At 39.5% G+C, this 21,720-nt stretch overlaps 1 protein-coding gene across 23 annotated transcripts in view; it reads left to right on the forward strand.

The window, feature by feature from the left end:
* Positions 1 to 19,258, forward strand: part of CNTLN (centlein) — a 275,279-nt gene extending 256,021 nt beyond the window's left edge. For 15 of the 23 annotated variants that reach the window (XM_032675070.1, XM_032675060.1, XM_032675082.1 and 12 more), the window contains 5 exons: positions 4,787 to 4,972; positions 6,383 to 6,460; positions 10,558 to 10,648; positions 11,462 to 11,504; positions 12,253 to 13,717. In XM_032675070.1, the coding sequence (XP_032530961.1) occupies positions 4,787 to 4,972; positions 6,383 to 6,460; positions 10,558 to 10,648; positions 11,462 to 11,504; positions 12,253 to 12,289 (435 nt within the window). In that variant the 3' untranslated portion in view covers positions 12,290 to 13,717. Of the gene's footprint in view, positions 1 to 4,786; positions 4,973 to 6,382; positions 6,461 to 10,557; positions 10,649 to 11,461; positions 11,505 to 12,252; positions 13,718 to 14,247; positions 14,330 to 14,582; positions 15,723 to 16,726 lie in introns of those variants that run through there. The other 8 variants (XM_032675061.1, XM_032675062.1, XM_032675065.1 and 5 more) reach the window with 8 other exon arrangements.
* Positions 19,259 to 21,720: the final 2,462 nt, after the last annotated feature.

Here is a 21,720-nt window from a genome sequence, read left to right on the forward strand (position 1 = left end):
AAGGTAACAGTGCTGTTGATGGTTCTGGAGCACAAGTCTGATGAGGAGGGAGTTGGGGGTGTTTAGTCTGGAGAAAAGAAGGCTCAGGAGGGAACCTCACTGCTCTCTACAACTACCTAAAAGGAGATTGTAGTGAGGTGGGGGTCAGTCTCTTCTGCCATATCTCAAGTGAAAGGACCAGAGGAAATGGCCTTAAGTTGCACCAGGTAGGTGCAGATTAGACATTAGAAAAAAACATTTCACTTAAAGAGTGGCTAAGCATTGGAATAAGTTGCCCAGGGAGTTGCTCTGGAGTGTTCAAGAGGCATATGGATATGGCACTTGGGGATATGGTTAAGAGGTGATTATGGTGGTGCTGGGTTGATAGTTGGACTAGGTGATCCTTGAGGTCTCTTCCAACCTTCATGATTCTGTGATTCTGTGATCTCAGCCGGACCCAGCACACTGTTATTACTATTGTACAATACACAGTAAAGTTTAAAATTATCCATCACTCATGTGAGCCATGGCCCCTGCCATGAGATCTGCACCAATGCAAGACTGAAATCTGGCCATATATAGTGACAGTGCTATCTAGCATCAGACTTCGGTTTGTCTTAGGGGCATTAAGTTTTATTATGCTACAAACAACAACAATAGAGTGTGTGAACCAACATGGTAATTACAGGAAAAATTTTAGGTATTGACTCAGTCATATGACATTACTTGGGGCCATTGATCAAATTGTGTCAATTCCAGGATCAACGAGTGTCAGTGTTTTGGGATGTAAAGACCTTATTAATAGTGTGCTGTCATAGTCTTTGTATCACCATGGCTTCTTTGAGTGTTTAATTAAATATGACCTTTTAATTGAAAAAAGATCTTTGTCTTTATACATCTCAAAACTGGCAAAAGATACAGTGCTAAGTGATTACATAGGGAGACCAAAATTGGAAACAGTATATTAGCTTAAGAATGAATATTTTGCGTTGTGAAAATAAAGTAGAAAGCCTTATAAGGGAGATATTTCAGAACTCTATGCAAACCAGCGTATGTAATATATACTGTATTCCCATATGGAGTTAGTAGATGATTCAACAATTGCTACTGATTAAAGAGGGCTGGGAACTTTAAGGTCATGCTGTTATAATTTTAAGCTGATTTTTTTTCTAGTCAGATCAGTAGTGATTGCACTGGTCTGACCAAATGTGTTGTAGATTTGTTTTAGGAATTACTCAGGAATTCCTATTCTATTTGCCTGGTAGCAGCTAAGTGTGTCCCACAGGAACAACTCTGATGGTAACATCTAAGTCGGGAAAATATCAAAATATCTCCTAGATTTGACACCAAAGAAAAACAGAAAATATAAAATCCTATTATTACTAGTACTAATAAAGGCATTGTTATGCATCAATATAGTACCAAAATCATATACTGCATTGATTTCCTTGCAGGGAGATTTGTATCACCTATGTATGCTTGTAAGTTTAAACATAAACTGTTTTTAAATGCACAGGAGAAAATTTTTTCATTCAAAATCCTACACTTAGCACCGTAATGCATTGGATCAATTTTGTAATCAAAGAATGATATTATACTGGCTTCAGTACACTCTCCAACAACACCTCTGTGGCTTAACTCTTAAATTTTTGTAATTTTCAGTTTGGAAATGGATCTTCCTAACTCAGTTTCTAAGAGCTGTGTGACTTGACACTGACCATTTCTGTATTGGAGGATGAACTGACATGTAATCACTAATAATAAGTAAAGAATTTAGCATATGAATCCATTAGTATATGTCAGATAAGAAAATATAAACAGAAAAGGCATCTTAAAATTTTTAAGGCACTTATCTAGTGAAAAAATGTATATAAAAACATTATTACAGCCTAATAACATGAAGGAAGGAGGTTCAAAAATAGCTAGTCTGTCGCAGTCCAATTTGAAAATCCGTAAAGTAGTCTTATTTTTCACATATGGTTTGTGTTTTACATATGCTTTAGTGTATTAGAACTGCGTGAGGGAAAAAGGAATTGAAGTGCAAGTCCTCCATATGTATGATCTACTGTGATTATATATAAAGTGTGTGCTTGCATATCAAAATCTATTAGTTGTAATTTTCTCTCTGATTTTTGTTTAAACTTCCTTTTTCTTCTTTCTTTTTTTTCTTGTTTTATTTTTTTTTGTAGGTTTTTTTTTTTTTGTTTGGGTTTTGTCGTTGGGTTTTGGTTTTTCTGTTGGGGGTTCATTTGTTTTGGTTTTTTACTTGTTTGTTTGTTTTTCTTTTCTTTAAAATTGCTGTAACAGATTCTTCAATGTCTTTCTGGTACATTCTTTTCTGGAACTGTGGACTAAAAGGCAGTCACAGTGGAGTTGCAGTTTCTGGGTTCCACTGCTGCTATCAGCTTGTTCATTCATCATGAACCTCCTTTGGACTTTGGATACACCAATAATATTTGTCTAATAATATTGAATGACTATTGCCTGGCAATGTTTGTATGTTGTCTAAGGCATTCAAGTGAATGTTTAACTTCGTTTATTATCATGCTTTTTGTCTGTCTGTGCTGAGCTATTTATCATTATTTGTAGTGGCTTTGCAGTTTATTTCCTTGATAGTTTGATTTTTTAATTTACATTTCCTCTTTTCATCAGGATACAAATGTGCATCTTCTAAATGTCACTTATGTTTAAAAGAGATCTTTTAAAACTTGGGAGGCTGATTCAATTTGATTGAAAAAGTGGAGTTGAATTTATTTTTCCATTGTCAAATACGTCTCCTACATGTTGCAGGAACCACTTCACTGTCGGACCATTCCACATGCTACAAAAACATGTGATTTAACTGTATTTTTTTCATAGTGTGTGCTTTTCTATTTGGGGCTCCCTCTTCTCCTAGTCTATTTCCTTTTATGAGCCTGATCCACAGTGCCCTAGCTCCTTGCCTGTAACATTTCAAACTTCTTCATTCCTCTCAACTCTGCACTTGCAGACACATCTATGTACAAAACAGTTTCTTGGAAACTGTGGAGGGACCCACACTTCAGTCAGAAAATCAGAAAAATTTCATTGTACCTCCTCTCCCCATATTTGTGGTAGGGTATTTTTATTTTTATGAATTAAATTTTATTAAATACAGAAAACTGTGAAGTTGGGAAGTGATAGGCAAACATAAACAAATCTTGGGATCAGATGTGCTTTCTCTGAAATATATCAGCAAATGCTCTTTAATGTCTATGTTTTGAATACGCTAGAGGCTGTAGGGTACTTTACCCAAAATGCCAATAAACAGGCTTCATAATTCTGCAGTCAGTTTCTATGAGATGAAGGCATTCTGCAGAAAAAGAGTTTTCAGGAGTTAATCACCTACTGGTGACATATAGCTTAATAAGATGGGCCCCACATAGGACGATCAAAAGAAAACCTTATTCTCTCATTTTAAACTCAACCAAGGTGTCTGTGTTGCCAGTCACAGTTCTGCTTGAGTCACGGAAGTTGAATATGCTAGGAGGATCTTCTGACAATGAGTTACTGCTCTTGTTTCTCAGTCAACAATTTTTAAATAAAATTCTCTTCCTCAGCTTTTGACAAAATGCTTTTTTTGTAGTTGCATAAATATTAAACTAAAATAACTTCTGTTATACAACTGATGATTTATACTAATGCTTAGTGTTATTTCATGGAACCAGAGAACTTAAGGTATAGGAGAGGTAGGAACTTGAAACATTGGTTCTTTTTTGTACAGTTTGGTTTATGTTCAGCTGTGGAAAGTACTATTTATTGAAGCTTGGTACTTGTGTGGTGTTGGGGAACAAAAGCCAAAATTAGATTGGGATTCCATTCAGGTTTCATTCAGATCAACGAAGTCTTTTCAGCAGCATGTTTCATGCTGTTTATTTTATTCTGCTTTGAAATAAACAAAGGAGAGTGGCCTCAGGCCTACTGGATTTCTTCTTTCCCTTTAACTGCAAGTACAATTTTTAGTCGTATCTTCAGCAGCAGAAAGGGGATGTAAAATTGAGGCTTCTGTTAGAACCTCTGCTTCATACCTTGTCAGAGCCATGGTTCTGGTCTCGCATCTCAGGTGGTGTCTGTATAAAACAGCTACTATCTGCAAAGAGCACTCTTGCAAAGAGACTGCCTGGCCTGGCCAGGCCATTGGTAGGGCCAGCTGCATAGAGAATGCAACTCTCTTATGTAAGCCTTGAATACTGTGGACTTGTGTTTTCCAAGGTTGTGCTGCATATCAACAGTGGATTACCACTACTGTGATGATTTAAATTGTAGAAATTATATCAGGAAGAATTGGTAGCCAGGATAGTTTTGAATTACCTTGTCTTGGTGGGAACCAAAATTTTATGTTTTGAATAAAGAGATGTACTGGTGTTTCTGCTTGCAGTGAGGTATCAATAAGCTTTAAAAAAATCTCAGTTTGACTGCAGTAAAGCCTGACATTTCTCTTTTTATTTCACGAACATTTCTGATAGACTGCATTGGGAAAGGATTTTGATTGATTCTGTGGAATCTGCTTTGTCTTACTTCTGATGGCATTATGAGTGTAGTTATTTTGCTAAAGACATATAAAAACGTACTTATATTTAAGAACATTTTTGTTTTGTTGTATTAATTCATATTCTGTGTTGTAAATAGCGTGTTATTTAGTATTCCAATACGTATTCTGTTGAACCAATAACAGAGAATGAAGATAATTCCTATCTAAAGGAGCTTAGGCTAAATGATACTGCTTTTTCCATATGTTTTGTACTATAAGAAAAATTACAGTGGAATATTTTTTGCTTGTGTCTTCTAGACTCTCAGCAGAGAGTTACAGCACAGCATACAAGAGCTGAGAACAAAAATCAAAAAGGCAAAAAAAGTGGGCAAGATGAAAGCATGTAAAAACTGTCCTTCCCAAGAGTCTGTTCAGTTGGCAGCATCTATCCTTAATGTTTCAACAACTGATCTTGAGGAGATACTAGATGTAGAAGACGAGGAGGTAAGTTATTTTAAGGACATCAGTAAAAAGGAGCTAGATGAGAAGATGCTGTATATTTCCATTCTTGAGGAAAAGAATTTCCAGGTAAAGACTGAAATTTCATTGGGCAGCATCTAGCACATAAATCACAGAACGATTTAATTTAAATAATAAGGTCAGGTTAGAGACTCATAAGGCAGCAAGACTTCAGACATGCATAAATATAAACATACTGTTTTGAGCATGTGGATGTAGAGACAGTATTTTCCTTTTTCATGAGACTATTTGGCAAGGCTGTACGTTATAAATAGACTTCCACATTAATGAAAACAAAATTAGAATGCATCTTGCTGTGACAGATTGATTTCGTTGATGCTTCCTTTCTTGAATTGTGATACCTATTAAAGGTATTTCTGGTAGACAGATGGTTTCTGGGGAAATCCATTGCCTTTTTTTGTTGATTCTATCATACGTTTTACTATGAAATATTTGATAGTGTTTAATCAAATCACCCTCTATTAAATAGATACAGTAATAGGATTTCTTATCCATATTTATTTAGGACGGATCAAATAATACGTGAAAAAGCCCGTACAGTTGCTTTAATAAGTGTCTAGGAGTTGACCATTATTGGCCTGTAACAGTACTCTGGTGATGACTTAGATTTAATCTTATTGGAGCTTTGTATTAAAGAAGCCACAAAAGAGAGTTTTCACGTTGGTTAAACAGCAGTGCATGGTATGTGTATGCACTGATATGGATTACATTCATTAATACAGATATAATGGACTGATCCCTGCCCTGTTTACTAACATTTATACATATATGCCCTGTAAAGCGATTCTCTTTGGCAGAATTGTTCCATACTTACCTCATTCTCAGAGTAATTTCTACATCCTTTATCTTTTGTTGTAGTCACCACTGTGCATACATGTGTAAAACACAAATTATACATATATACCCTATAAAGCAATTCGCTTTGATGGAATTGTTCCATACTTACCTCATTCTCAGTAATTTCTACATCCTTTATCTTTTGTCATAGTTGCCACTGTGCATACATGTTAAAACACAAATATACTTAACTATAAATAGAAAACAAATTTAAAGCACAGGTGATGAATTTACACTACACATACACTATATATTCCATTTATCAGTGCATAGACTCAGGCACCGTTATGTTGAACTCATAAAATTTAGACGTAGATCACACATACACCTGTATATTCATATAAAGAAAGCATGCCATGCATGTTTTTAGGGACATGCACAGACAAGGGTGGGTTTATAAATTTAACAGAGCACTGATACTTGGTGGATATGCTTCAGATAACTAATTTTGCAAGCATAGTTCCCACTTCCACACGCTTTTTTAATGTATACCCAATTACACGTTTCCTTAATTGTTTATGTGTTTCTATTTTTCAGGAAACAGCAAAGACAAAAATGGAATTTGAAAAAGATAAAGAATGGCTGCAGTGTATACAGAGACTTATGGAAGCACAGGTGCTCAATTTATATCTTCCCTTAATTGTACTCTGAGTAGCTAAGTGTTTTAAGGTTGTTAATACATTGCATTTGTTATTATGTTGCCATTGATGGTCCCAAACTATATTGTGATAAGGCAATGTGAAATCCTTGTTTCGTAGCGTTTTGTTTTTATTTCTTTTAAGGGAAGAGTCACTGCATAAAACTGAAGAGATGTTACTCTAGGATTTGTGATAACAGCTGAAACCAGTGAAACAATGCTGGAGAAAACCAGCACAGATCTTGGCAAATGTTAATTGAATTATTGAAACAGTGTGTACTGCTTGCTAGAGTGAAAATGATCCATTCTCTCATACCTCTTAGGAAAAAGAGACTTTTTTTTATGTGCCTTTAAAGTTACTAGTTGTTATGGACACCTGAGGAGTTCATGGGTTTCGATGACCTTTTACTGCGGACCTGTTTCTAGTCAATTCATGTTTTCCTCATAGCCAGACAGCTGTTTATTATCGTGTCTTCTTGCATTCTCTACAATATTTTCTACTGAGACCTCGAGCAGCTTGTTAGTGGGAAGTAAATATTGATTTGGCATCCTGTCAATGCAGAAAGAATGAAAAAATTTCCACCAGAGGCCCCTCAAACATTTTCCTATCGACATTTTCTGGGCAGAGAGGAAAGCTGCATAGAGGATGACAAGTCTGAGACTAGTAGAAATCCCTGAGGGGTCCATTGAGACTGCTGCTGTGACCTGTGTGATACTTTTTCTTCTCTTTCAAGTCTTTTTTTTTAATACACACAGAATCTGCTGGGATGCTCCCCTCTTGTAAGTGATCAAGGGCAGTTTATTGGCAGGTGAGAGCCCAGCTTTTGTAGCCATAGTCAGCTTTTGTTTGGACATCACTGACAACATATACCGACTCTTGAAACTTTTCCATTATATTTTTAGTTGTCTCCTTTATTTAGATGATGGGTAGCTGATGTCTGGAAGGAAATAAAATTTGATTTATAAATACAGTGTTCCTAATGCATATTCACTAGCATGGGTCCATTAGCGATGTAGTTAATAACAGTTAAGAATGCAAATGATTGAAAATATTTTGAAAGCCATTTCAGGGGAACATACACATCATACATTTTATCATTAACAGCTTTTGTGTCTAGATTGTATCTTGTGACCAGATTTTAAGAAATGACAGGTTTTCCCTCTTTCATTATCAAAACTTACTACCATTAAGACTGCGTAATTGCTGCAGCAGAGGAGATGGAAATACAGTGTGCTTTTACTGGCTTTGTCAGATACACTGGCATTTTAATTAAACCTCATGAAACTCAGCAGTAAAAGCACAATTATTTATATTAATTTAATTGCCTTAATTTTAAGATTTTTTTTCAAAATCTATACATTTCAAGATTTTGTACATATTACGAGCTCTAAAGCAGGAATCAGATTTATGGAATACAATGAAGACTTCTTGCTCTATCTTTTGTTATCATTCTTTGGTAAATCACTAAAAACTTCATAGCAGAATTTTATCACTTCTCTTTATCTGCTATAGTCAGACAGCAAAAACCAGGGCATGGAGAGTGAAGGAATTATTGACTATGAAACAACCTATATTAGGATTGCAGATGTCAACTAGGAATAGAAGAACTCATTGCTCTTAGCTGTGTAAGTTTGTGTACAAGTAATTGTGATTTTCAGTGATTTTTGCTCCATCTTGTGGGTTCCTCAGGAGGAACACTGAGGGTGCAAGTAATTTTGTGGCAAGCAGCCCATTTTTAGAATTGTGAGAGGATTATAGTGCTTTTTAGGAGCAGCCAGCTGTGCTTTTCATTTCTGTACATGTTAAGGCACATAGATGGAAATTGTTAAGATTTATTCCTCTGTATTTGGGACCAGCTCATGGAAGAGCTCTATGCCCTTTAAAATGCTTTACTCATATCTTGTAGAGCTTGGTTGTGGTTTCTTTTAGTAAGCTGTGGTAATTCTTCTGATCAGAAAACTAAAGCTCATGCTGAAATGTAAGCTTTCTGTCAGACTTTGCTCATAACAGACTGGCTACTTAGTGTTACATGTTGGCAAACTGTGTACCATTTGCAATCTTGAACAAAGATGTAGGATTACCCTTTTCTGTTTTTCTGAGTAAAGGTTCTGTTGAAAAGTGCATCAGATCTCCTAACACTGCAGTTTGATATAGTGTCTATTTGTGCCATTGAGCCAGGACTTTGGAACATAATTGCCCAGCAGTATTGATTTAATTGCCTAGGTTTATTTGTGGACTCCTAATTATTGACTGGAGGTAAATTTAATGGAGAAACTTTTATGAACACTGGGAAACTGCTGCTATTGCTGTTATACATAATGAACTGCATCATATCCCTTTAGATCATTCTTCAAACTAATTTTATTCCACTGTGACAGTACGATAACATTTAAGATGTCATAGACATTTTATTTTTATTACTGACATACGCCATTTTACTGCTGCATTAGGATTTTGGGGGGGACTGAGGGAAGCACTAGTTGCTTTTTACTGTCATTTTATAGATTTTCCTAAAGTGTAATGATAAAGGATAGCACACCTCTATTTTCACTTCATCTGTACCTTTATTTTCCATACTCTTATGACTTGAAAATGTCTAATATCTGTCAGCTTTACAAGAATATTAATATTTTAGTGATAAATACTTTTGCATTCCTGACACTCACAGGCACCAGTCAGTTTGTGTCTTTATTTTATTGACTACTATAGAAACACATGTGAAGAAATTATACCACTGCTAAGAAGCTTATGATTTGAAAGAAACATCTCTACATTGGGATGTTATTACATAAATATGGATCATATAATATGAAAGTACAGTCATGTTATGAATTTGGTAGAGCTGGGAAAAATCACTTACTGTCTAAATCTACATTTGAATGGCCAAGAAGTGGTTTTTTTCTGTTGCTTTTCTGTATTTATATGGTAACATCCTAGAGTGTTTTCACTAAAGACTAAAAATAAATCATCTTAATAATTGGCATTAGGATAAAAAGAAAACGGTTCACTTGCCTATGAAGAACCTGAATGTGGAGAGGCTTCACATGAGTGCATGCGGATAGCTGCTACCTGAATATGGGTAGAGGTATCAGACTCATTATGCATTACTGTTTGAGCTCAGGAGAAGTTGGGAGAGGTATGACAATATAGACTTTTGAGCTTTCAATGGTTTATGGTATCCGGGAGGGAACAAATATGGTTATCTCAATATGTTTGTGCGTTTACTGCTTGCAAGGCAAGTGATGGGGCTTTTACCCACTTTATGCCTTACGTCTGTGTGTGTGTGTGTCTTATTAATTGAACCTAGCTCTCATTTTACAATTATAAACACACACCCCAAAAATCCCCAAACAAAATAGCAGTCTTCTCTATTTTTTTCTCATCATGGGAAACTTACATAGCTAAAGCAAGAGGATGACTTTTTTTTCATGTAACTTAAACATGATTTCTTATGCCACTTTCAGCTTTCATTCATTGTGACTGATTGTAAGGAACACCATCTCAGAACAATCCATTAATAATTTCGTATGTGAGTACAGCATGTCAGCCCAACCCAGATTGCTGCCTGAAGTCTTCAAGAACTATTTTTTAGTAAAATGCAAACATCTATCTAACTTTTCCAAGCAGTGAAGCAAATGACAGCATTGATTTAGTATGTCCCTGTGAGATCTGCTTGCCTTCTCTCCCTTCTCATGTACTCCTAGGGATATCACATAAACAAAGCTGCCTAGTAAAATCTTTACTCTTTTGACTTCATTATGAATCTAAATATCATATTCCAGTGGTGAAAACTTCCACAAAGGCTCCCTTCCCTCTGTTCTGTGGGCATTCTGTAAGTATGTATGTAGCCCATTTCTAGAACAGGTTTTGGAACAGTATGTTCACTTATCATCAATAGGGATTTTCCCCAGCCCCTTTTTAGGATTTACACTGGCTTCTCAATACAGATTTGTGTTGCTGTCATCTGGGAATGAACACTAACAGCTATGGTTGTTTCCTTTCAAATTCTTCCAGTTGGAACTCACCAGCTTTGCTTTCATTAGGCTGTCTCCAGTCTGTCTTTTCTTTGAACAGGTCTCTACTCACTGCCTGTCCTCTGATCACACCCACATATTGACCCGTGCACAAGCAGCTGCACACACTCACCACTGCAACTCATCACCAGGTATTTCAAGTACCTATACCTTAAAAAGCAGCACCAGTGTAGTCTAAACCATATTGTGGGCACCGTTGGCATTGATATCAGACCATCAGAAAGTAACCATGATTTTGTTCTCACTACGAGAGTAAGAGCTTAGTCCTGTGCATTGACAATCCACTATAGTATAAATCTGTGTTTTATCTCATACACACAAGCAAAACCATGTTACATCACTTGTTCTGAACTGAAAACGAGGAGAAATTGGCTTGATTACTCAGAATAAGAATACAGATGGGCCCACATATCTTTATATAATCATGTATATACAGACATCACAAAGCAGAATAAGAACAAGGAAGTCAGGAACAATTTCTCTTATTTATTTTTTTTGAACTTTGACTTTTATTTTATGATGAAATTAGGAGGCTTTGGTTATTGGCCTGAGTTTCTAGTTTTATTTCATATTATTTTTTTGTGGTTCATTTACTTCAATTTAAATCAGCTCTGCAGTGCGTTTGAATAGTTTTCTTGGGCAAGTGTATTATACTGATGATCCATATGGGGAGATTTAAAATAGTTGTAACCACTAATTTATTTACTCTAAAATTTAAATACCTTTATTTTTATGATAGGACATTTTCGATTTTGTAAAGCAGAAGACAAGTAATGCTACACTCTGCGAATGGAGACACTATGTCTCATCAGAACAACAACGTTGCCTTGCATTCATTATAAGTCTTTTCATGGGCAAATATGTGTATGTTTATACACTTGTGTTGAGGGAGACTCAGTTATGTGGTGTAAGGTCAATAAGTATTACTAGTTTGTTTTTCACAGAAGGGATATCCAAAAGAAGCAAACTTAAGGTCAGAATAAATAGGTGAGAGAAACAGAATTAACTGTCACCATTTCTGACTTTTTAGGATCATATTACCTTACATATATCTATACACCAAGGTATCTGTCTAATAAGTCTGGAAAGATGTATAAATAAATAAAATTCTTTAAATCCACAGGTAGTGGATTCTGTTAAAGCCTACCATAATGTACTGATTTAGGATCACTGCCCATTCAGTTAAATGGATTGTGGCACAGATAATTATAAAGCATTTGAAAGAAGTGTATTAAAATATCTAACTATCATCGTATAAACAAGTTTTGACTCTTTAGGTGTGCACTTAGCGTTCACTGAACTTCCAAAGCCTTCCCCAAGCACATGGCAGGTTTGGAAGCTGGGATAAATAGAGACATCTTCAAAAGTTGTGAAGTTCTAGACAAAAATGTAAAGGAAAGCTTCCCAGTATAATTACAGAGCCATCATTAAACGTAAATCTTACAGGCTTCTATTAAAGATGAAGACTCTAGAGATCATCCAGTTCTGGGTGTCGGTATAGAAAGAAAACCAGATAGAACCATACAGCACTTTCTCTGAAAACAACAAATGTTGAAAGAATGACATAATGTTCCACTTCCAAATGCTCTTGATTTAAATGAGTCATTTAAATGGAAAGGGTTCTTGAAATATCACTTTGCTATGACATGGAAGCCACAGAGAGAAGTGATCAGCAAGTAAAATTTAGCTAGAATTATATGAGCCAGAGACATCAATAAGAAACCATTCATCTCAGGCACAACATTAAGGAGGTGAAATCTATCAGAAATTAATGAAGTCAAGCTAGGCCAGAAGAATTAGAGACTTTGAAGTAATGATATAGTGTTCTCGTAGAAAACATATTTAGACAAAGAAAGAGAGCAATTAGAGTGAACAGGATGCTGTAGTCTGTGTTTTTAAAGCATGATAGCAAGTAAGTCTCACAGAATGTCAGGTAAGATTATGTCTTATATTACGCTGAATAGATTTGTGCTCAGTGAATTCGATCACTCTATTCCCCCAAAAGTCATCACAATAGCACACAGGAGAAAGCTGACAGGTGTAGATGACTACTAGAAAATTCTTACCATAGGCATAAGTTATTTATGACAGATGGAGACATGTCTGGCCAGAAGTTACCAGCCCTTTAAACCTCCATTTCCTGTAGAAAAGGGAAATAATGTGTATTATTGTCCTTTTTCTGTAACTACAAAGTGACTGTTCAGCAACATGCAGAATTGCCATTATAGACACTTCACAATGGATGATTACTATTGATAAGACTTTCCTTGCTACCATTCTAGACTTTTTTTCTGACTTGTTAGTAATTACAAATATCAGTATAGAGATTCATATCTGTATATCAGTTCACACATTACATCAACATTTGTATTTTATGTACTTTTATGTCTGGGGTTTTTATTTGTTTCTTTTGTAATTTTTGTTTCATATATCTAGGAAACAGGCAGTACTCCGTCTGGTGTAGGTACTATACAATTTTCTCTTTAAAATGGAATAAAGAAGTGAAAAAATAAAATCAGGGCAGCAACACTGAAGTGTGGAACTAGACAGGAGTTCTAGATGAAAAAGTATTGCATTCAACTACAGTTGTGAAGAGCACAAGCAGGTGATTGGCTTGTTTCACCAAATGCTATATTTTACCAAATTTTTTTCTGGTGGCCTTATTAAGGTAAAATTCTCTCTCCTTCTGATATGAGAAAAAGCTGTTAACTTCTGGTGTGGGACTGATCCCTCAGTCACCACTGGTCTCACCAGGAGTTCAAGGAAGTTGACAGAGCTCTGTGAAGCTGATAGAGACTTTTCGACAGTGAACGAAAACTGCCTTGCTCTCCTCTGTGGCACAGCACTGGCCACTCTGAGTGGCACTGCCATGACCAGTGTTCTGTACCACCTTTAAAAATACTTCCCAGCAAACAGTGGACTGACATATCAAGACTGTGAAAGAAAACCCCTTAAGCATTAAGGAGATGACACTGAAAAATATACCAAATATCTTTCAAGGCATCAGTTATGCAAATACATCTCTTATACAGAGGAATTAGAAAAGAGGGTTTCATTTTTCTCTGTAGATAACACAGAATCACAGAATATTCAGAGTTGGAAGGGACCCACAAGAATCGTCAAGTCAAACTCTTAGCCCTACAGGACCATCCCCAAGAGTCACACCATGTGCTTGAGAGTATCATCCAAACACTTCTTGAACTCTGGCAGGCTTGGTGCTGTGACCACTTCCCTGAGGAGCCTGTTCCAGTGCCCAACCACATTTTAATATGCAACCTAAACCTCCCCTGACACAACTTCAGGCCGTTCCCCCAGGTCCTGTCACTGATCACCACAGAGAATAGATCAGTGCCTGCCCTTCCTCTTCCCCTCATGAGGAAGTCATGACTGCAATGAGGTCTCCCCTCAGTCTCCTCTTCTGCAGGCTACAATTTTTTGGTATCATGTTTTAGAGAGGCAGACGTTTGTGGCATATTCCAATTAATGCACTTGGAGGTTTGAGGTTTTATTTTGCTTTGAGTGGTTTTTTTGTGGTTTTGTGTTTGGGGTTTTGTTTTGTTTTATTTTGGTGTTTTGGTGGGGGGGTGGTTTGGGTCTTTGTTTATTATACAAGTTTTCATGTGTGAGTCTAAGGCAATTGACACTGCACTGAAAATTATACTGGTAGTTCTGTCTCATCCTCCTGAGAGTAGTGAACATACACTCATACTACCATTTCTGCATGCCCTAGAGGTGACTGTAACCTTTTATTGATCAGCTGATTGAAGATAAATGACAGAGATGCTGGTACTGCAGTTTACATCATTAACATGGTCAGTAAAGCATGAATTGTTCAATAAGGAGTTTATCTTTTTTCATTTTACTCTGCTTTTATATCATTTTTATGATAGAGAGCAAATTTTCAGACACTAACGGAGCAGATGAACTTTAAAGATCAGATACGTCTGTCTGTGGTAATTGTCAGAACTAAGTGTTATCTGATAGTTTAAAGATATTTAATAAATGTCTTTCACATGAGGAAAATGAAGTCCAATGATCATTTTTCTTACTATGTTTCTTTTTCAGTTTCCTTTTGCCTCACACTTAATGGACGTCGTACTGGAAAAATTAAATGAGAAGAAGAAACTGGTAGAAGAGTACAGTTCTCTCATGAAGCACGCTCTATGATATTGCTAAGACCTATCTTTGCAAAGTGTGTCTTTCCTCTTCACATAAAGAACTGTCAATATGCGTGTTCAATACATACATAGAAACTATAAACTAATTAATTGTTGAACAAGAAGAATTAATTAAATTCCTATTAGGAAGCAGTGTGGTGTTTGATTCCTGAAGACAGAAATTGCTTCAAATCAATGCAAAGTTCAAAATTATTTTTCTTCAAATGCATTGGCAGTGAACACTAGTGCAGGCTTTGTAGAGAGAAAATGTCTTTGTTATGACTAATATACATCTGTACAATTTTGAAAGCACAAAATGCACCTAAGTAACACCTGGTTGTACTAATCAGAACAGTAGAAGTAGGATTTACAGAGTGTCTTGGTGTAAATGCTAATTCACGTAGAAAATACATCTCAAAAGGAGGGAACTTCTCAACCTACTACTTTTTTCTCAAAACTTACACATCTTGCTTTACTGGCCCTGCAAATTGCTGTGTCTCCTGGGCAACTGGGTATGGCGAGAAGTCTTTTCTTGACCCAAGAGTAAACAAGAGCAGTGAACGGTGCAGAACCCAATTATCTATTTCATCTGAAGATAGAGAGCAAAACAAAATCCTTAAACCCACTGAAGCCAGATTTATTCACAGATGTTCCTGAAATTATAACACTGCTAGTCTTTCTGAAAACTTTGCTGGAAAGGTTGCCAAATATCTTTCAAGATCTTTCTTAATCTTTTAAAGGTATTTTAATGGTATTTTCATTCAACTTCTCTAATTTGATAAACACAAATGAAAATGGAAATATCAGTCAGCATTTTTTCAGTGAAAAAAACTCCAAACGTATAGTTTGAGATATTTTTGTAAAGAGAATAAAAAGGGTGATATTATAAAGGGAACAAATTTTTGCCTTTCACAAGTGTGGAATTCTGTGTGCAATGAACATACTTGTTTTTACTGCTGATTTGATCTTTACTCCACCAGTAGAAGAGATGGTCTCTCGAAAATTGTTATTTCTGTAAAAGGATTAAAATTAATTATTTTGATGTTGTTTTATGAATATTTTAAAAGTCCCCTTACACTAGAACCAGGCTCATTGCACATGCATGTTACAAATTTCATGAAGAACTGATTCTGGTTTCAGGAGAAGCATTAGCTCAAGGCTTTCAAGATGATATTTCCAAGAAAGTTAAACATGAAATATATTAAATGCAGTGCTGTTTTGAACTAACTGTACCTACGAACAACCAGAAAAGCCCCTTAGTCCGTTTTTCTTTTATTAAGGTAGCTTTCTATGCTGGTGCTTCCTGATATGGCCTCTAGATGGCAAACTTTCACAAAAAATGGGCTCAGTGCTGGCTGCCGCGAGCGGCCTGTGCGGGACCCCCCCGCGACCAGGCTGGAACATTTGATTACTGCAACCCCTGAAGTGCTGTGACGGACAGACCTGTCCCTCGGGCAGCAGTAGCTGATCTCTGTGCTTGTGAAATAAGTTGGCTATTTGCAGCCATTACCTGTGAAATAAGTTGGCTATTTACAGCCATTACAGTACAGTGCAGTGACACAAGGGTGAGACTCTAAAACAGAACAGCTTTTATACATATATATATATGTCTGTGTGTGTATGTATAAAAGTTGTTCTATACGCACACACACGTGTATGTATGCTCGCATGCATACATGACCATACATACATATATATGAAATATACAGCATTGTATAGAGCTTCAAAGTTGTTTAAATGTTCTGACTCTCTCAAAAGGGTCACCGAGGCTCAGGCAGCTGTGAGTGAGGAAGTCTAGGGCATGTGAGCCGGCTGTACAAGGCAGGGATTCCTGAGTCCAGGAGCACACAAGCAGCAGCCCCACGACCTGGATGGCTTCAGCAGCCATGGGGAGAGAAGGGGATATTGCCGGGAGCAACCAAGGGGAATTTAAATGGCTCTAGGGAGTGCAGCTGACCCAGAGCAGTGGAAACAGGAGTGGGCAAACAGGGATGTGATACACTAGTGAGGGTGTCATGGCAGTGAAGGTGTCAAGAAACAGCTATTTTGCAGAAGGTGTGCTGTGGTTGAAGAGCCGTGTTGCCAGGTGAAGGAGCTACAGGAGGAAGTGAACGGGCTTTGTAGTATTGGAGCAAATGAGCAAGAGAGAGACTGATTACATTCAGAGATGCTACAGCCTCAAGATTCTCAGGATTCTCAAACCTCCACTGTAGTGGAGAAGCAGGTGGACTTGGAAGCCTACAATGTAAGTAGTTAAGGGACTGTTGGTCAAGAGTTTGTTAAAGATGAAGGATGGAAGATGATCACTGCACATACCAGGAGAAAGGTTCCTCCTCCTCAGAATCTGACAAGTGGGACTGGTGCCTTCTAGAAGAGGTATGACGCTCCAGCATACCTGGAGGCCTAGAAGGCCAGACAGCTGATGAGGTGGGCAAAGGTCCTTCTGGGATAGAGGGGCCTCCTGAAAACACCACCTGTATCCTGCATCAAGACCTTCTCTGTCAAGAGGAAAAGAAGGATAGTTATTATAGGAGACTCCGTACTAAGGAGAACGGAAGGCCTGATATGCAGACCAGACCCAACTCACAGGGAAATCTGCTGTCTCTCAGAGGCTTGGGTAAGGGACATTACTAGAAAACTCTCTAGGCCAGTAAGGCCCTGTGATTACTGTCAGCTATTGGTTGTTCAAACCGGCAGTGACGAGATAACAAAGGGCAATCAAAAGAGACTTCAGGGCCCTGGGATGACTGGTAGAGGGATCAGGAGCACAGGCAGTGATTTCCTAGATCCTTCCAATAACAAGGAATAATATTGATAGGAATAGGCAGATCCATCAGGTCAACAAGTGGCTCTGAGGTTGGTGTGATTGGAAAAATTTTTGGTTTGTTGCCCATAGGATGACCTACTCAACACCTGGTCTACTGACACCTGACAGGATGCACCTATCTCAGAGAGGAAACAGAGTTCTAGCACAGGAGCCAGCGAGGTTTGTTGACAGAGCTTTAAACTAAATTGGGAAGGGGAAAGGGACAAAACCGGCCTTGCCAGAGATGAGCGATGGGATGCTGCGCCAAAACTCGAGTAAATCAGCACTCATAGGATCCCTCAATCTGCCTCAGGAGGTGTTGGCTACAATGTACCATGCCTGAAATATTTCTACACTAACACACACAGCATAACAAACAAACAAGAGGAGCTTGAAGCTTTGGCCCAGTCCCAGGGATTTGACATTACTGGCATAAGTGAACCCTGATGGGATGAGACCTGTGACTGGAGCTGGATTGTCCTGTTAGATGGATTTCAAGCTCTTTAGGAGGGATAGGCAGGGCAGAAGAGGTGGAAGAGTGGCAGCGTATGTATGGAGCTCACAGTTGGGAATGGCACAGTTGAGAGCCTCTGGGTAAGAATCAAGGGGAAAGAAAATAACGTGGATGTAACTGTTGGAGTCTGCTATAGACCTCCCAGCCAGGACAATGACACCAAAAAATTATTCTTTGAGGAACTAAGGGACACTTCCAAGTCAAATGCCCTTGTCTTTATGGGGTACTTCAACTTGCCAGAAATTAATTGGGAGCCTCACAAAGCTGGGACAACCTAGGCCAAAAGATTCCTAAAAAAACTGATTGACAACTTTATGGAACTGGTCCTACGGTCCTTTCTGACAGGTCCTTGCCAACTAGGAAAGATGCTGTCCTTGTCAAGAGAGTGGATATTGTGAGTGGAGATTGGTGGCTGTCTTGGCCACAGTGACCATGAAGTGATCAAGTTTAAAAACTCCGTTGACAGAGGAAAAGTGCCAGTAAAACCTCAACTCTGGACATGAGGAGAGCAGACTCCAGGCAGGTGCTGGGGTCCGTCAGTGCTGGTCACTTTTTAACCATCACCTCCTAAGGGCACAGGAGCAACAATTCCCAAATGTCAGAAGTCAAGCAGGTGAGGCAGAAGGCTGGCTTGGCTAAACAGGAATTTTCTCTTGGAAATAAGGCAAGAATGCAAGGTGTATGCCCAGTGGAAGCAAGGTCAAGTCACATGGGAAGAATTCAGAGATGCTGCTTGCTGCTATAGGGAGAAAATCCCTGCAGCCAAAGCCCAACTGGAGCTGCAACTGGCCAGAAATGTGGGGGACAATAAAAATTGTTTTTTCAAATATGTTAATGTCAATAGGCAGAATAGAAATATCATTGGCCTGTTACAGGATGAGGATGGTCATCTCGCAAACAGGGACAGACAAAAGGCAGAGATGTTTAATGCTTTCTTTGCCTCTGTCTTCAACACTGATGATGGACCAAGGGGATCTCAGTGCCCTGAGCTGGAGGACCGTGACTGCGAGAATGATCTCCCAGTCAACCCTGAAATTCTGCGGGATCTGCAGCTCCAGCTGGATCCCTAGAAATCTATGGGACCTGGTGGAATTCATCACAGAATCCTCAAAGAGCTGGCTGATGTCATCACAAAACCTCTCTCAATGATTTTTGAGCAGCCTTGGGAATCCTGAGAGGTCCCAGCTGGCTGGAAGCTGGTGAGTGTTGTCCCAGTTTTCAAGAAAGACAAAAAAAGGAGGACCTTGGAAACCACAGGCCTGTCAGTCTCACTTAAGTGCCTGATAAAGTTATGGAGAAGATTATTCTGTGATGTATTGAAAAATACCTGAAAGACAACACAGTCATTGGTCACAGCCAGCACAGCTTCATGAAAGTCGTGCTTATCCAACCCAATTTCCTTTCATGGCAAGGTAATCCAACTAGTAGATCAAGGGAAGCCGGTTGATGTAATCTTTTAGGATTTCAGTAAAGCTTTCAATACTGTCTCTTGCAGGATCCTTCTGGACAAACTGTCCAGCACACAGCTGGATAAACACATCATGTGGTGGGTGAACAGTTGGCTCATGGGTCAAGCAGAGAGGGTAACAGTGAATGGGGTGACATCAGACTGGTGACCTGTCACTAGTGGCGTTCCACAGGGCTCCATCTTAGGCCCTGTGCTCTTCAACATCTTCATAAATGACTTGAACATAGGACTGGAAGGGATACTGAGCAACTTTGCAGATGATGCAAAACTGGGAGGAGCTGTTGAGTCCCTCGAAGGCACAGAGGCCCTGCAGAGAGATCTCAACAAATTAGAAGGATGGGCAATCACCAACCAGATGAAATTCAGCAAGAGAAAGTGCCGGATTCTGCACCTGGGAGGGGACAATCCTGTGGAGTATTTGCAGGAAAATGGACGCTTCGTGAACAATCCATACGACCAACTCTGAGGAGCAGTAGGTCTCACTTGACATAACTTTGGAGGTTATTAAAAGAATAGTTCATAATTGCAAGTTGTGTGAAACTGTGTGTTTACAGTTTAAGTTGTGTGAAACTGTGTGTTTATAGTGTGTGTACGTGACCGATAAAGAGAAAACTGGAAAGTCCCCTGGAAAGTCCCTAAGGCGGATCAGTAGGAGGGACTTTGGGTGGCGCGAATGATGTCCAGATGCATGGACAGGGCATCGGGACCAATGAACTAAAGGCGTGAAGCGTGTACACGAACTGAGCTATCCAATCGCTTTGTTGTAATCACATACCCGGAAGGAGCTGACTGTATAAAAGCTAAGCTGTTTAAATAATAAACTGAATATCGTTTGATCATATTGATAGTCCGTGCATTGTTTCTGAACTCCTGCCACCGCAGGTGGCGCCTGGAACAGGGACCCTCAGATTGCCATGTTCCCTGAGGACTGTGTTGGCATCGGAAAAGAGCGAGCAGGAAAGCCAGCCGTAGCGGTGCTGCCCCGGCATTGGAATAGAGCTTGCATGCGAGAGACGACTTGGAATCTCACCCTGATCAGGTGAGCGGCTGGGGAGGAGATGGGGATGGTAAATAGATTGTAAATAGATAGTAAATAGGAAGAAGCGGTGGTTAAGCTCCTCCAACATATGCTCTCCAAGAGAGGGATAACCTATAATACAGGTGCCCTCAAAGGGCTGTTGAACTGGACTCAAAATAAGGAGCTTATCCCCACAGTAAGTGGTGCTTTTGAAGTCCCAGTTTGGGAAAATATGGGAAAGTAGCTGTGGGAAGAGATCAGTAAGGGATCTAAGGAGGCAACGTGCTATCCAATGTTGTGATGGCTGTTGACCGAAACACTGAAATCCATGAGAACTGAGTGGCAGATTACAGCCTCGGCGTATGCTGCATTAGCGAACAGCAAAACTGAGGGTAAAGAGGGCGGTTCGGTTTCCCAGTATTTGTTTGCCATTCCTCTGATCCTATTGCCGGCTGGTTCCAAGACGTTGGCCCCTCCCCAACCGTCAGCCAGTGACCCAGGAGGGACTGTTGTAACTGCTATGCTGGCTACAGCACGTTCCACCACCAGCAGCACCTTCCCCCACAGCGAGCCCAGCGACAGTGGCTCCACTGCACCGAGCGGCCGCGCCGCCAGCCCTGCCAGCCTCGCCGCTCCCCCCGCCACTCCACCCGCCGCTCCCCTCGCCGCTCCCCCGCCCGTGCCCACCGCCGCCATGGCTCGCACCGAGTTCCTGCCACCGCCGCGCTCTGCCAGCCCTGAAACGCCGGGATCTGCCTCCGCCACCGCCCCCCCACTGGGCCCAGTGGGACAGTCTCGGCAAGAAAGAACGGAAGGGAAAGGGGACCGTGGACCAGCACACAGCACAGTGTCACTGTACCCACCATTGCCATCGTCTACACCTTCGGCCTCGGAATCGGACTCTGAGGATGGAAAAAGGGCTACAAAGGTGCTGCTGCAGGAGCTCCTACAGCAATTGAAAGATTTGGAGGCATCCCTGGCAGAAAAGCAGCTAAGGAGGGAGGAGCCCTCTACGCCCCCTATGCCATTGCTGGCTCTCCCCATCCCCGTACAGGCGCAAGCCCCCCCAAACCCTTTCCTGTCAATCCCACCACCTCCACAAAATCCATTCATAGAGGGGGGAGGGGGTGGGACCATGCTGGGAGGATCTGTAAATCTGCTGTTTGGGGGTTCAGGGGGTGGCGTGAGTGGGAAGGGTCTGGTGCAGAGATGGAAGGAAATTGTGCAAGATGCTATGATA

The sequence above is a fragment of the Chiroxiphia lanceolata genome, chromosome Z (genome assembly GCF_009829145.1).
Source record: "Chiroxiphia lanceolata isolate bChiLan1 chromosome Z, bChiLan1.pri, whole genome shotgun sequence".
NCBI classification, from domain to species: domain Eukaryota; kingdom Metazoa; phylum Chordata; class Aves; order Passeriformes; family Pipridae; genus Chiroxiphia; species Chiroxiphia lanceolata.